The following is a 15,266-nucleotide window of genomic DNA, read 5'->3' as shown; positions in this document are numbered from 1 at the left end:
AGGGAAGGCAGGGGGCAGGAGGGGAGAGGAGGTGGGGGGGAAAGAAGCCTGCTCTCCTCCATCACACTCCTCATGATTATCCAGACGCATTCCCTGGTGGGATTCCTGCAGCCAGAAGCACCCACGGCTCTGCTCCCCTGCTCTGATAAAGTGCATCCCCACTGCTGCGTGCCAGCCCAACACATGGGTGCTCCTCACCTACTCAGGACAAGGCAAGACCCAGCCTGCACGCTCCTGGCCCCGCACCACAAAACAACCAGTGTTATTGCCAAGGGGTCCCGCCACAACCTGGCTTGCTGCCTACCTTGCCCTGAAGAGAACATCCCAGAGATACTCGCTAGCCAGTGGGCTGGAGAGGTCCAGCCTTGCTCCACTAAGGCTCCCCTGGAGCAGGGCAGCTGCACCCCATGCCTCTGCCAAGCCAGGGCAGAGACAACCCCTCTGTCCTGCGGGACAGGCGGCCACCTGGGCAGCGGAGGGGCAATAAATCCTGAGTGCTTGGCCCAGCCATGCCAGCCTGCGAGGCTCGGTGCAGACGTGCTTGGTGTCTTTGCATTTCTCTGGGCTTTCCACTGTCTCTGGGACTGTCCTCACAAGGAGGGAAGAGGAAGTGGATGGCTGTGTTCTGGCACCTTGGCTCAGTTCACTCTTCGGGCACCATTTGCGTCTGTGTCATGAGATGTCCAGATCCCTTGCTCATCACAGCGCCTTTGTACCAACACATTCACTTCATTCACTTGCTGGCTCCTCCAGGAGTTCTGGTGCTCTTCTCTAGGCCACCTCAGACCTCCAGCTGCCCTGGCGATAAGAAGTGCCTGTCCTGTGATTCCCAACTCCCCAGTGCCCTTGCCCAGCTTGGGGACACAACCATCTTCCATCTCCAGAGCTCGTCCTGGCTCTCTGCCCCACAGTGGCCACATACCTGGTCAGCCAGGACTCTGCAACCCGTGCACCCACTAGCACAGGAGGCCTGGGCTGTGATGAATTGTCCTGGAGATCCTGGAGATACTGCCAACTGCCCCATCCCCGACAGGCTGGTCTGAGCAGCCACCTGTGGAGCTGCCTGCTCTGGCAGTCTCCTTCAGGCCGTGCTGAGCTCAGGCAGCCTGTCCCATGTGGTTTCTCTGCAATCAGCAGACTGGCCAGTGAAGGCCTTGTGCGTGTGGGATGTGGGCAGTGGCAGTCACGGGTGCCTGCTGGTAGCCCCCTGTGCTCCACCCATGGGCCATCACTAGTCCATCTCATTCTGGTCCCTCTGGGAATGGCGGTGGCGCTGGCTGCGATGGCACAGGCCTGTCCCAGGAGGCACCATGTGCTGGGTACAGACAGCAGCAGGACAAAGCGCTGGGGACAGCAGTGCCTCTGGTGTGCAGGAGGCAGGACCCACCATGAGAGCCCCCAGCTGCCAGGGAGCCGGCAGAAGGCAGGACCTGTGCAAAGCTGCACCACTGGCATCTCCTCCTGGCTTGGTATCCATCAGGGGAAAACCCTCAGCCCAGCAGTGCACGCCCCGTGCTGGGCAAGGCTTAACTAGCCACAGCCCAAGAGCAGGACAGAAGAGGGCAGTGGTCCCATCAGGCCCGCAGACAGTGAAGTGGAGAAGGGTGACAGGCCACAGCTTCACCCTCCCCCTGGCTCCCTGCCCACCCATCCACCTGGTGACAGAGCAGACATGGGGACCATTCCCCACTCAACTGTGCCCCGTGGCTGGGGTTTGTAGCATTATACCCAGAGACTACAGCCCCCCAGGCTGGCATGAGTTCATTGCAGAGCACGGCACAGGGCTAGCAGAGAAGGAACATCCAGGAGCAGAGGGGGAATTTTGTGAGGGACAGCAGTAAGTCAGACAAGAGCCCCTAGGAAAACCCCAATGCTCAACATGGAAAGGGCATCAGAGCATGTCCGGTCTCCAGACCTCTGTGCAGGAGAGTGCCACGGCTACAAGCTCCTTGCACGGATGCTGTCCAGGCAGGGGAAACCCAGCCTTACTGAGAGCCAGGCATCAGTGCTGCCACACGTCTGCCATCCACCTGCAGGCCAGCCAGACCCTGCTGTGCAGAGCAGTCCCAACACGAGCCAGTAAAAGCAAAGAACAGTCTCAAGGATTATGCTGAAATCTGGCATTTGCCCTGCAATCCCCTGCTGCCCAGAGAGTGCTGGCAGCATCATCTCGCAGACTGCACTTGAACCAGGGCCCAGCACGCCAGGACGGGGCAGAGCTGCCTTCTCTCATGGCCATGGTCACTAAAAAGCAGTAGGTTCCCATGTGCATGGGTGACCAGCACAGCCGGGAGACACCAGTGCCAGCACATCCACAGAGACAAGGCCTGTGCTATGCGGCTTCACAACGTGCTGTGCTCCCAACACAGCAGTGTGTGCAGACGCCCCACCAGCTCTGGTCTCAGCTCTGTTCTTTTGGAGAGCCACCGAGGTGCCAAAATGCCTTCCCTCTGCAAGGGATGTGGAGAGGCAGGTGACTTCAGAGGAATCACCAGAGACACTTGTCAGAAGAGACCTCTTCCTGATACCAGTCATAAAGTGCAAAGCCCTTCCCAGTGTCAGAATAGCCCAGTGCAAGCAAATCGCTCCAAGATCTCACCTGCTTTCCAGTTCTGGCACTGCCAGGACCCCCTTCGGCACAGCGTTACCATGGGAGGTTTGCACTGTGGTGAGGCTGGCCATCCCTGGGGCTGGCATCCCCTCCTTGCACAGCCAGTGCTGAGTGAGGCTCGTCCTCCCTGTTCTGCTGAGATAGCCACAGTTGTGCCGGGGGAAGAGGAGTGAGGAGCAAGGTGGAGCAAGGGAAGGGCTCAGGGCCAATTCTTCTCCTGCAGCAGAGGCTCCAGCGATGGCCAGGCTGAGCGCAGCCCAGCTTTTCACCCGCCTGGCGCTGGCAGGGTGTGGGAACAGAAATTGTCCCCACTCTGTGCAGCACTTGAAGGGACTGGTCACTTTTCCCCCATGTTGGTTGATTTTATCCTCTTGGCTCAGACTCCAAAAATAACAGGGACTGAATGTGAGACTCCCTAAAGTCTGAGAATACTGTCCCATTCCCACAGATCCTGCCACATCCCCAGATCTGGAGATCCCATCTCTGAGGATGGCATCTGAGCAGAAGTCTGAAACAGAGCTCCAAGTCCTCCTCTGCCTCCTGGCTCCCTTTCCCCTCCATGCAGACTGGGAAGCAGTGGGGTTTATGAAAAAAAGAAAGAAAAGAAAAAAAGAAAAAAAAAAGGGGGGGATGGGGAAGGGGGGAGAGCTGGATATTTATGCAGAAAGAAAAAGGTGTTGCAGCAATTTCTGTGGCTACAGCAACAGGAAACACTAAAGCCTCGTGCAACTTGACGTATTGCATCTTTGGGCTCTTCTTAGCACTGACACACGCTGCTGGCCAGGGTGAGCAACAGGGCTATGTGCTGCGCTACCGATCCGTGCTCTGCAGGTGTCTCCTGCTGGCTTCAGCCCCAGGATCAGGCAGCTCCACAGCACTGCTCCCCTCCTGCCTGGAGCAGCCGGCTCCTCTTGGCCTTGCTCGGCAGACAGCCACCTCTGCAGGACTGTCCTTGGTGTCCCAATGCGTTTGGTGGAGAAGGACAGTGCCGGGCAGGGGCGAGCCAGCCAGACCCTGCTGTGCAGAGCAGTCCCAACACGAGCCAGTAAAAGCAAAGAACAGTCTCAAGGATTATGCTGAAATCTGGCATTTGCCCTGCAATCCCCTGCTGCCCAGAGAGTGCTGGCAGCATCATCTCGCAGACTGCACTTGAACCAGGGCCCAGCACGCCAGGACGGGGCAGAGCTGCCTTCTCTCATGGCCATGGTCACTAAAAAGCAGTAGGTTCCCATGTGCATGGGTGACCAGCACAGCCGGGAGACACCAGTGCCAGCACATCCACAGAGACAAGGCCTGTGCTATGCGGCTTCACAACGTGCTGTGCTCCCAACACAGCAGTGTGTGCAGACGCCCCACCAGCTCTGGTCTCAGCTCTGTTCTTTTGGAGAGCCACCGAGGTGCCAAAATGCCTTCCCTCTGCAAGGGATGTGGAGAGGCAGGTGACTTCAGAGGAATCACCAGAGACACTTGTCAGAAGAGACCTCTTCCTGATACCAGTCATAAAGTGCAAAGCCCTTCCCAGTGTCAGAATAGCCCAGTGCAAGCAAATCGCTCCAAGATCTCACCTGCTTTCCAGTTCTGGCACTGCCAGGACCCCCTTCGGCACAGCGTTACCATGGGAGGTTTGCACTGTGGTGAGGCTGGCCATCCCTGGGGCTGGCATCCCCTCCTTGCACAGCCAGTGCTGAGTGAGGCTCGTCCTCCCTGTTCTGCTGAGATAGCCACAGTTGTGCCGGGGGAAGAGGAGTGAGGAGCAAGGTGGAGCAAGGGAAGGGCTCAGGGCCAATTCTTCTCCTGCAGCAGAGGCTCCAGCGATGGCCAGGCTGAGCGCAGCCCAGCTTTTCACCCGCCTGGCGCTGGCAGGGTGTGGGAACAGAAATTGTCCCCACTCTGTGCAGCACTTGAAGGGACTGGTCACTTTTCCCCCATGTTGGTTGATTTTATCCTCTTGGCTCAGACTCCAAAAATAACAGGGACTGAATGTGAGACTCCCTAAAGTCTGAGAATACTGTCCCATTCCCACAGATCCTGCCACATCCCCAGATCTGGAGATCCCATCTCTGAGGATGGCATCTGAGCAGAAGTCTGAAACAGAGCTCCAAGTCCTCCTCTGCCTCCTGGCTCCCTTTCCCCTCCATGCAGACTGGGAAGCAGTGGGGTTTATGAAAAAAAGAAAGAAAAGAAAAAAAGAAAAAAAAAAGGGGGGGATGGGGAAGGGGGGAGAGCTGGATATTTATGCAGAAAGAAAAAGGTGTTGCAGCAATTTCTGTGGCTACAGCAACAGGAAACACTAAAGCCTCGTGCAACTTGACGTATTGCATCTTTGGGCTCTTCTTAGCACTGACACACGCTGCTGGCCAGGGTGAGCAACAGGGCTATGTGCTGCGCTACCGATCCGTGCTCTGCAGGTGTCTCCTGCTGGCTTCAGCCCCAGGATCAGGCAGCTCCACAGCACTGCTCCCCTCCTGCCTGGAGCAGCCGGCTCCTCTTGGCCTTGCTCGGCAGACAGCCACCTCTGCAGGACTGTCCTTGGTGTCCCAATGCGTTTGGTGGAGAAGGACAGTGCCGGGCAGGGGCGACAAGGGGGAGTCCGAGTTCCATGGGGTTCGGCAGTCCTGGGGGAGAGGGTGGCACATGCCAGGGCTGTACAAAACTTTTGCAATGAAGAGTGTGTGGAAAGGTTAAAACAGTTCTGAGATGTCTCAAAACCCTTCTCGACTGAGCCAGACCTGGCTGGCACCTACTGACACCTCTGCTGCGGTCCATGACCTGCTAGGAGCGCTGTGTCCATCTATGGAACTGTCTCTCGCAGCAGGCCAGGCCCGGGAATGGCACCGGGGCCCCACAGCCCCTTTATCTCTCTGACTTGACTTTGTACCTGAGGACCAGGTAAGCCAGGAGCCGCAGGATGACAAAGAAAATGCCCAGGATGATGAAGTCCAGGTACAGCTTGGCCTCCTCCACATCCAGCTCCTGCAGGATCTTGATGGGTTTTTGGAAAGGGCAAAATTCCTCGAGGCACTCCAGGTCCTCACGCTCCATGGCATAGATGGTGAGAATGACGCCCTCAAAGCCATACCTAGGGCAGAGCACACCACAAGAGTCACTGCATGCCCCAGGCAGCCCTATTCTCTCCCCAGCCCATGGGAGCCCAGGGCAGGGGGCTTCTAGCCAGGGTGCAGGGTCCCACCTGACATAGGAGACATAGGAGCTCCACTGCAGGTAGGTGGGGATGGTCTTGAAGCTGACGAAGAAGCCCGAGAAGAGCAGGACGGGGATGGCAGTGACAGGACCCACAAAGGTGGCCACCTGGGGAGCAGAGGCCACTCGGTGTCACGTCCCTCACATTCAAACACCTGCCTATAGCCAACACTTCCCTCCACGCTTCCTTGTTGCGGGACCCCCTGCAACTCTCCCCCCATCTCCACATAGCAGACAAAGCTGGGACCCCATCTGACCTGTAGAGAAGTGGAAGCAGCTCCAATGAGAAGCCCGAGGGACTGGGCCACCAGGGCTGTGGCGGTGGCCAGGGCAGAGAAGAGGAGGAAACGCGTGGCTTCGGGTGGCTGGCCCGTCATCCAGTACACGATGCTGCAGTACGCGATGGGGCAGATCACCTGCAGAAGGGGAAGCAAAGACACTGCTCTGCTGGACCCATGGCCATCCTCACCCCACAGACCCTCCCTGGGGGATAGAGAGCCATAAGAACCCTTCAAAGGCCAGCCAGTTCATCGGCGTAGCCAGGCAATTGGCTGTGCCAAGGAAGGCACATCAGCATCAGGGCCACATTTTACTCCAGTTGAAGCTCACCTGGAAGGGGACATCCGCCATGGTCTTTGCCAGATAATAGGCTTTCAGGCTGTACCAGTAGTTCAAGTGCTCCCGCAGGAATACAGACATCTCCTGGGGGACTGCATGGAAACAAGGAGTTAGCAGCCAGCTGTGCCCTGGCTTGGGCTGCACCAGCCCCCACTCCCACCTGCCCCAGTGCAGGCAGATGCGATGCTGCCCCAGCACAGGGCAAGCCCTCTGCCTGCACCATGAGTGGGTGCTCAATCTTCACCAGGGAAAAAAAGTCAGTGACTGATGTGGGAACTTTCTGCATGGAAAAGTCAGATTGGCAGGGGTTTTTTAGGCAAACTTTCTGAGGAAGTGAAAGAGAGGTGAAGCAGACAAAAAAGCAGTTTTACAGACATTTTCTCAGCAAAAAAAAAAATAATTGTCAGCATTCTCCTTTGAGCCAGCAAGTACATTTTAGCCAAACTAAAGGGAAAAACTGCAATATACCCAAACAGAAGTTTTCCCCCCTTACTTGTTTCCATTTTTTTCTTCTCCTCTCTTATTTCCCCCCTTTTGTCCAATTCATCTGGCTGCACCGTACACCACCCACACTCCCATACAGCTGGAGCACTCCCCTCTGCCCCAAGGGTAGGGACCAATGAATGGGTGTTGGGGGAAGGAGATCCTTACAGGTGAGGATGGTGGGCATCAGCGCAGCAAACATGAGGAAGAGCATGGAGAAGAAGAGAAAGCCAGTGTTGTTGAAGACTTTGCCCGCATCGTTGCCAATGTGCAGGTAGAGCAGCCCAATCAGCACCCCGATGCAGATGTGGGACATGAACCGCAGGTGGGTCAGCACCTGCAGGCAGAGAGGGCTCAGTGAGGCAGGGTCACATCCCATGAGCACCCCAGGGGAGCAGAGGACAGCCTATCTGCTCCTCAAGGGTGAGCCCCACTCCATTCCCCGTTCAATTCCTGTCTCTGCTTGCCCCCACTGACCAACAGGCCCCATCCCCTCAGCCCTGGCCCAGCCTCCCCTGCCCTCACCGTGTCCCTTAGGATGCAGACAAAGGTTCTCTTGAAGAGGATGCAGAACTGCGTTGAAGTGCTGGTGGCAAAAGTGTGACTTTCGATGTGGTCCGTGTCCTGCAAGACCACAGACAAGTCAGGGATATGGGTCAAGTTCACAACAGAGGCTCCCTACTAGGATAGGGACCATGGTGAGAAGAGGCACTGCCAATTGCAAGCACAGAACTGTTGCTCAAGACAAGCAGAGGCTAGCTGAACACCACCATGCTTCCCACCATGTCCAAAGGGCTCTAGACATCACAGGATATCTGTGCACTGTGGGGACCGAGGTGTCCCTGGGTGGACACTCCACTACCTGCCGCCCTCTGTCACTGCAGGAGGCTCCTCTCATCCCCACTCACCGTCACACAGTGTGTTGGGCATGATGGATCTGACTTGTCGGGGCTGCTCTTCTTCTCAGCCATGGTGCACATGCCATTCTGGACAGCGCGGAACAGGACAGGGTTGAGGTCCCCATACTCTCCTGAGGCCACCTCAATAACTGTAGAGGAAGACAGGATCCCCAAGAGGCACTGAGCCAGCACTTGCCATCACCTTGCTTAGCCTGCCCAGACCATGGCCCCGTGGGGTAGGGGAGTGGGAGCCCAGCACAACCTCCAACCCACAATGCTGCACCACATGGCAGCACTGCCCAGCCAGCATGTAACGGGAAGGGCACGGGCAGCCTTACTCCCTATGGCTTGGTGCTGGGTTTGGACCTTGCCACCCTCTGCTCCTCACCAGACCCCCAGCTGGGGCAGAGGCACTCACTGAAATCAGCCGGGTTGTGGTATGTGGGGCAGTGGAGGCCAAGACCCTTCAGGTAGGGGATGAGGTTGGTCACGACACCTTTGAAGATGCACTGGCCCTGGCTCAGGATGTACAGCTGCAAGAAAAAGCCAGGTTATGGTAGGTGCAGAGCAGCCAAAGGCACTGTCACCTGCTCCTACCCACCTCCCTGTTCTAGGGTGACATGGGGCACCCTTGCCAGACCCTGGCCATCAGGGCTGTGTTGCACACGAGCCTCAGGTCAAATGCCTGCAGCCTATCCCTCCCATGGCCTCTCTTCTGGGTCTTAGAGTCAGAGGGACCCCGCAACCCTGAAGACTCCTGTGTCCTAGCCCAGTCCAAACCTTGTCGAACATCTCAAAGAGCTTGGCGCTGGGCTGGTGGATGGTGCAGATGATGGTGCGCCCACCCTGAGCCAGAGACCGCATCAGGGAAACCACTTGGAAGCAGGAGGCACTGTCCAGACCACTGTGGCCATGCGGGATGGGGTGAAGGAGAAAGAGACAGCAGAGAGAGAAGGCGAGAGTTGAGAGGAGGAGAAGTCAATCCTAAAGATGCTCCCACTTGCCTCCCCTTGTGGGCACCCTCCTCCCAGGTCGATGGAGGAGAGCATTCCTTTGCAGCCCCAGCCCTGCCATGCCCCAGCCCTCTTGGAGCCCTGGTGGGCAGAGTCACCTCCCACCATCAGGTCTTACAGCCCTGCTGCTCCAGAGAGTGCTGGCCACCCCGGTGTCCCCCAGCAGATGAAGCTCAGCTAGGCAGGCAGTGCTGTGGAGCCCCAGCCCCTGCAGCCTCACCTTGTGGGCTCATCGAAGAACATGACTGGAGGGTTGTTCACCAGTTCCAGGGCGATTGCAAGGCGTTTGCGCTGGCCCCCCGACAGCGAGATGGTGCGGGTGTAGGAGCACTCCAGCAGCCCCAGGGCCGTCAGGATCTCATTTACCTGTGAGACAGCCTTAGTCAGCATGGGTTCCCATGGACCCTCAACCCATCCCTGCTACCTCCCTTCTGACCTCCATCACTGGGAGCTCCTTGGCATCCCTGGTCCCCTCGGGGCCCTCCCTTCCCTACTGTCCCCACCTGGGGGAGAGATGAGGGGGTCTGGGCCCACCTTTCTCTGCACTTACCAGCTCCTTCTTCACCTCCTGCTTCTCGCTCAGCTTCAGGTTAGCAGAGACCTGCAGGGAGACATGACTTTCAGATGTAGGGAACAGAATCAGCTGCACCATGGCCCCATCCCTGCCCAAGCAATGGTTCAGGACGAAGGGAGCAAGAACAGCAGGATTTTGTTCCTGTGTCCCAGAGCCCTTGGAAATGCCTGATGTCAGTGTGGGCTCAGTGCCCAAGGAGGTAGTCCACAGGGTGCTCCACAGAACCCAGCAGGCTGCCTGGGTCCTGCATCGCTCACCATCATAGCCTCCAGCACAGTGAGGTGTGGCAGGAGCATGTCATCCTGCATGATGTAGCAGGACATCTTGCGGAAGGTACGCAGGTCCCGTGGCCGGCCGTTCACCAGGATCTGCCCCTTCATGCCAGTCTCCCTGCAGAAAAGAGGCACGGGGGAGTTGTAGCACAGAGACACCCAGCCCTGCACGCATAGATTCACTGGCTTCCCCCCAGCCTCACCTGTAGCCAGCCAGGATGTTCATGAGTGTGGACTTCCCGGCACCTGAAGGCCCCATGATCCCAATGAGCTCCCGCTGGCAGAACTTCCCTGACAGGCATTTGAGGAGAGTCTTGTACCCTGGAGAGAGAGCAGCATGGGTTCAGCTTTCAAGAGCAGCAGTGCTACAGGGACTGCGATGCCTTCTCAGCACCTAGAGGACCTCAGAACCTCCACATGTCACGCCAGGGGCTGCATGTGCCTGGAGATTGTCCGCTTCAGCATCACCAGGGCTATAGCCACAGCAGTTGTCATTTCCAGCACAATCATCCCTGACCCCAGTCCTTGGCTGGCCTCACAGATTTCCAGCACCGAAGAAGCACGTGTCCTGGATCACAGCAAAGACCATGGAAATCCCTGGGTCAGAGCGCATAGTGGCTGAGGAAGATTACCAGGCTGTGACATTGGTCCCGGGCATGTTATCAGGTCCCAGTCCCTAGGACCAGTGGAACACGGCATCAAGAAGCAGGGTAGCATGGGGTAGGCAGAATCCTGAAGCCCGCTGGATGCCGGGCTGTTGCCTTCATTGGCATTCATGCTGTGATACCCGGCAGCAGCCGCTGCTAATCAGACCTGGAATTATCTCTGTTTTAAATGCAGCTGATTAGCATTTTCTGGCAGAAGGAACATGATGTGTTGGGAGTAGGGAACACGCACAGCCTCAGGCTCTCAGGAGCTGCCCCCAAAACACAGCCCTGGCAGGAGAGCAATGGCATATAGGGTGCTAGGACCATGCTGAACCATGGACCAGGTCTGAGCATCTCCCTGCTGGAAATATGCCCCCCATATGCCCTGTGGTGGCAGCTGGTGCTGGGCAAGGGCAATACGTCCATCCCTCACGCACAGGCTGGGGCAAGCCCCAGCGACAGACCAGCTCATGGTCCTCGTACCACACGAGGGGAGCAGCCCCCCTGGCTTGTCCATCCCCAAGACAGGGGCTCCGCCACCACAAGCTCCTGGTTCCTCCTCTGCACACCTCAGAGTCGGATGCCCTGTGCCCGGGAGCGGGCCCTGCTGGCAGAGGGACAGCGAGAGCCAGGAGGGGCTGTGCATGACGACAGCAGAGCCAGCATGCCCAGCAGCCCCCCCAGCGCATCCCGGCACCACGCACACAGCTCTGGCACCGCGCATGCTGCTCACGTCGGCGCCACTGCAGCTTGCGCAGCGGTTACTCGCGTTCATTGACTGCCAGTAACCTCCTGCTTCAGCAGAGCCTGGCGGATTCTGGGGGCTGCAGTCAAAGGCACCGGGAGCTCCCTGCCTGCTCCTCCACCCACACCTGACCTGGGGGAGAGGACAGTACCTCCCACTGCCACCGGGCACCCCTTGCCATGTTCCTCTCCGGTCCAGCTGTCCGAGCCTTTTGCCCTCCCTCCCTGCAAGGCCTTGGACCGGCAAGCGGCCGGTCCAGCACACTCTGCCCTGGGGAACCCATGGCTGTACCATGGCTCCTCCTGAGATGCTTCCTCAGCATCCAAGACAAACAGGCAGAGCAGGGGGATGCAGGGCTGGTCCCGCTGTGTTTCAGACCCTCAGTTTCCCTAGCTACAGAGCCTGGTTGGGGGACAGCACTCCTGGCTGAGCAGGCACCCTGCCGAGCAGCCCTGTGCCCTTGGTCTGCTCACCCCAGGCCCCTGCTCATCCCTGCCTGCCTTCAACTTCCGCAGATCAGCTCCCCCTCCATCTCATGGGGCTGCCTGATTGGCATCCCATTAACTGAGAGAGCTAATTAAAGCAGACTACCACCCACCAGCCGCCATCTGCCTCCCCTCTCCCCTCCCTGAGCTCTCGGCCGGAGTCACACACAGGAAAGGGAACCATGGCCTCAGCTGCACAGGGAGCTGCTGGAGAGGAAATCCCCTGCAAATCACACATGTTCTCCTTGGCAGGCTCTGAACTGGGACACCTATTGGGGTCTCCTGCTGTTGGGACATCACACACAGGCATCATACCCTAAACAACAGTGCTAGGGAAACTAATCCATCCTGGTTGCCCCAAATCAGGAAATCTGCCCCATGCAGCCCTGGCCAGAGGCTTTCCTGGGATGCGATCTGCTTTCCTCTGGCATCGCACAGCAGAGGCACACAGCAACTCGCGTGGGACACGAGCCTGCCCTCCACCCATGGGCACCCAGCAAGGACAGCCAGCCACAGCATGGCTGCAAACAGCACCTGGAGCTCAGACAGACCCCAGGGTCGGACAGCCCGACCACCCAGCCAGCCCCCACCGCCACAGGGGACAGCAGGGCGAGCGCAAGGCGAGCAGCTCCAGCATCTCCCGCTGTGGCTCCAGCATCTCCTGCTGTGACAGACCTGCTGCCACGCACTGAGGCAAGCTCCTGCCAGCATGCAAAGCTAATGCACGATGTGCTTGCAAAGGCTGGGGCTGCCTGGAGCAGGAATTAGCAGAGAAGGGATGAATCCAGCACCGAGAGAGGTGCTGGGGACCTGGGTGAGATCAAGGCATGCAGAACAGGAGAGGGGTGCGATAGCCATGCAGCTCCCCTCCCCTTCCCGCAGCTCCTACCTCTCTTCCTCCACCAGGAGCCTTCCCGCACAGAGTAGGACAGGTCAATGAATTCAATGTTGACAGCCGAGCGCTTCGGGAGGTGGGAAAACCTCTGGGCCTCTGTGATGTGGTTCTCCACCTTCTTCAAATGGGTGGTGAGGAGCGGGGCATCTGGGGGGCTGGCATGGCACACCGTGTCCTCCAGGGCAATGGAGACACACGCAGGATCCATACCCTTCTCTGCCATCCTGCTGCTCTGTAGGAAACACACAGGGATTGACTCACAGGGAGCCCTCTCTCAGAGCTGGGGTCTGGCACCCACAGCTGGATGGAAGGATGGACCTGGCCAGAGCAGCTCAGCTGGCACCAAGGGGCTTACAGTGAGGAGAAGCTGATCAGCTCCACAGTCAATAATTCATGCAACTCCTGCAGCTGGGTCCAGTTCTGGCAGCAGATCTGGCAGGCTGTTCAGCTCCCCCAGCCCCACTGCTGCTAGACTCCCTGTCCCACTCCTGTCCACCATGGTGGGCGCAGGATGGAAGATGGGAGAGCTGCTGTTTTGCCCTCAATAGGGGACACTCATCTGTGCCTAGATGTCCCTAAGGGCTCACCAGGAATTACCCCTGCCTGGCCTGGCCAGGGCTTGGGGGACTCAGGTATGGGGTGCCAAGCAAACATAATGTTCCCAGCCAGTTCCTTGGACAAAGCCCGCCATGCCTCACCCAGGCTCCTGGGGCAGAGCAGTCTGGGCTAGACTGGACCCTCAGCTGGGTCCCCTCGGGCTTGCTGGGAGAGACTTAGTAGAGCAAGGACGGGACCCCAATAGTGCCAGTCCTTCTCTGCCTCCCTTGGCTCATTTCATCTTCCTGGCTCTCACCAGCACAGCCTCAGACACCAGGCCAGTACTTAATGGGGGCCATTGCCTAACTGCTAATACATACACCTGCCCAAACACTCTCCTGGTGGTCAGTGTCTCCTGCCTGCAATCCTCCCCCCAGCCGGCTGCAGCACGGCCAAGCTCCCTGCTTGGCTTGAGGACTCTCTGCGGTGCCGGGGGGATGTTGAGCCAAGCAGAGAGGCCAGCATCCTAACCCCGGGTCCCACTGCGGCACCACGGGGCTGGGGATCCCTGTGGCACTGGGAACAGGAGCCTGAGCTGCACCCGAGCAGGCTGGGCCCAGCACCCATCTTGCCTCTAAGGCTGGGGTCCTCGATTCTTCCCTAACCTCCATTCTGCTGAGGCGCAGGCTGCAGGCAGCTCCTCGCTGCAGCTGCAATGCACACACACTCCCTTGAAAGGGGAAGCCGGCTTCGCAAGGAGCCGCACCGAGATCTCCCCAGACCTCTCCCCGCTGCGGACAGATCCCTTTCAGGGCTGGAAGCCCGCCAGCCCCAGCCCCGGGGAAGAAGAGGTGGGAAGGAGGGCTGCGGGATGCCGGCGCCCAGCTCCCCCTCCCAGCAGGTGCGGGACACGCCGCGACACCCAGCCCCGGGGTGCGGGCCGGAGGAACGGGGGGCTCGGGGAGCCGGGGGGGGGCACCGAGCACAAAGCGCCCTCGGGCTCACCTTGACTCCTTGGGCTGGGCGTTACGAGGAGCTAAATCCCGCAAGCGGCTCTCCGCGGCTTAGCCCGGCCCCGCGGCGAGGAGCGGGGGATGGCGGCTTTTGCCGAGGCTGTTCTTCCTTCGTCCCCGCTCCCCGCCGGCCCCCTCCATCCCCGGCCGCCCCCGGGCTCCTCCCGGGGAAGGGGCTCCCCGCAGGCTCACCTGGCAGGCTGCGGGCGCGGCTGCTCCTCTCCCGCCGGCAGCGGCCGTGCCTCCGCCGCAGCGCCCTCCGCCTCCCCCTCCTCCGCAGACAAAGGGGCGATGCCCGCGGCGGGGGCCGGCGCCGGGCGCCCCGGTGGGGCCGGGCAGGGCGGGGAGCGGGGTCGGCGGCCGGTCGGTCGGTCCTCAGCGCCGGGAGCCGGGCTGGGCGCTGCCCCCGCGGGTTCCCAGCCGGGGTCTGCTCCCCATCGCTCCACAGGGCTGGGCTGGGCTGGGCTGGGCAGGGCAGCGGGCTGGGCCGGGCCCGGCGGCGGGCGGGACGGCGGGGAGACCCTAAGCCCCCAGCCCAGCGGCGGCTAGCAGCCCCCCGGGGCCGGCTGTGCCCCTCTCCGCCGCTTTGTCCCTGCTGCTGCTGCTGCTGCCCGTCGGGGCGGCAGGATGGGCTGCCCAGGCAGGCAGCACTGCCAGGCAGCGAAAAATCCTCTTAAAGGGACCGGCCCGATTTCCTCTCCCCGCAAGCCAGAAGGCCCTGAGCATCCCCAGCGCACACGCCTGGGGTTTGCCAGCCCTGTCTCCGCAGCCCCCCGGCGCCCCTCCTCGCCGCTGGTCACATATGGGGCCGAGCCAACCGCAGCTCCCCCCGTTGCCGCCTCAGCCCAAAATCCCACGGGCCATACACCCCCCAAAGTCTGCTCCCGACCACAACACTCCCAGCCACATCCCTGTGTGTCCCAGGGCTCCAATATTCCAACGCCCCCAGCATACCGGGGTTCCCTCGTCTGGTTGCCCCTGTGTCCTGGGCATCCCAGAACTCCTGCATCCCAACAGCCCCACATCCCAGCATCCTGCATCCCACTCAGCCCTGCACTGACGTGGGACAGGGCCACTCCACCGCACAGCCACCCCAAAGGGGGGCACAAACTATGTGAAACTCTGGCTGCAATGCAGAAGGCTGCCTGGGAAGCACTCACCAGACATCAAGAGTCAGGGCTGATTAGGTTACAGCTGGCCGCAAAGGGCCTTGATAAGAGTCTCTCCCCCCTAGAGCTTTGCCCCCGGAACGCTCCCCTGTGCAGCTCGTCAT

At 59.6% G+C, this 15,266-nt stretch overlaps 1 protein-coding gene across 3 annotated transcripts; it reads right to left on the bottom strand.

Moving 5' to 3' along the window:
* Positions 1-3,621: 3,621 nt before the first annotated feature.
* ABCG4 (ATP binding cassette subfamily G member 4) lies at positions 3,622-14,580 on the bottom strand. 3 transcript variants are annotated; one of them, XM_014939985.1, is made up of 15 exons: positions 14,186-14,580; positions 12,438-12,675; positions 9,875-9,992; positions 9,657-9,789; positions 9,376-9,426; positions 9,046-9,191; positions 8,593-8,716; positions 8,231-8,345; positions 7,822-7,961; positions 7,439-7,537; positions 7,082-7,250; positions 6,422-6,522; positions 6,070-6,228; positions 5,802-5,920; positions 5,465-5,690 (listed from the first exon to the last, which is right to left on the bottom strand). In XM_014939985.1, the coding sequence occupies exons 2-15, from the start codon at positions 12,664-12,666 to the stop codon at positions 5,465-5,467; spliced, it is 1,929 nt and encodes a 642-aa protein (XP_014795471.1). In that variant the 5' UTR covers positions 12,667-12,675; positions 14,186-14,580. The 3 variants fall into 3 exon arrangements, with proteins under 3 accessions (XP_014795470.1, XP_014795471.1, XP_014795473.1); XM_014939987.1 differs by lacking the exon at positions 14,186-14,580 and adding an exon at positions 13,986-14,120; XM_014939984.1 differs by lacking the exon at positions 14,186-14,580 and having other exon boundaries at positions 3,622-5,690; positions 12,438-12,666.
* Between the last annotated feature and the right edge of the window lie 686 nt (positions 14,581-15,266).

Source organism: Calidris pugnax, unplaced genomic scaffold, assembly GCF_001431845.1.
Source record: "Calidris pugnax isolate Ruff unplaced genomic scaffold, ASM143184v1 scaffold92, whole genome shotgun sequence".
NCBI classification, from domain to species: domain Eukaryota; kingdom Metazoa; phylum Chordata; class Aves; order Charadriiformes; family Scolopacidae; genus Calidris; species Calidris pugnax.
The sequence above is the reverse complement of the archived record's forward strand: the minus strand, read 5'-3'. Positions and strand labels throughout refer to the sequence as shown.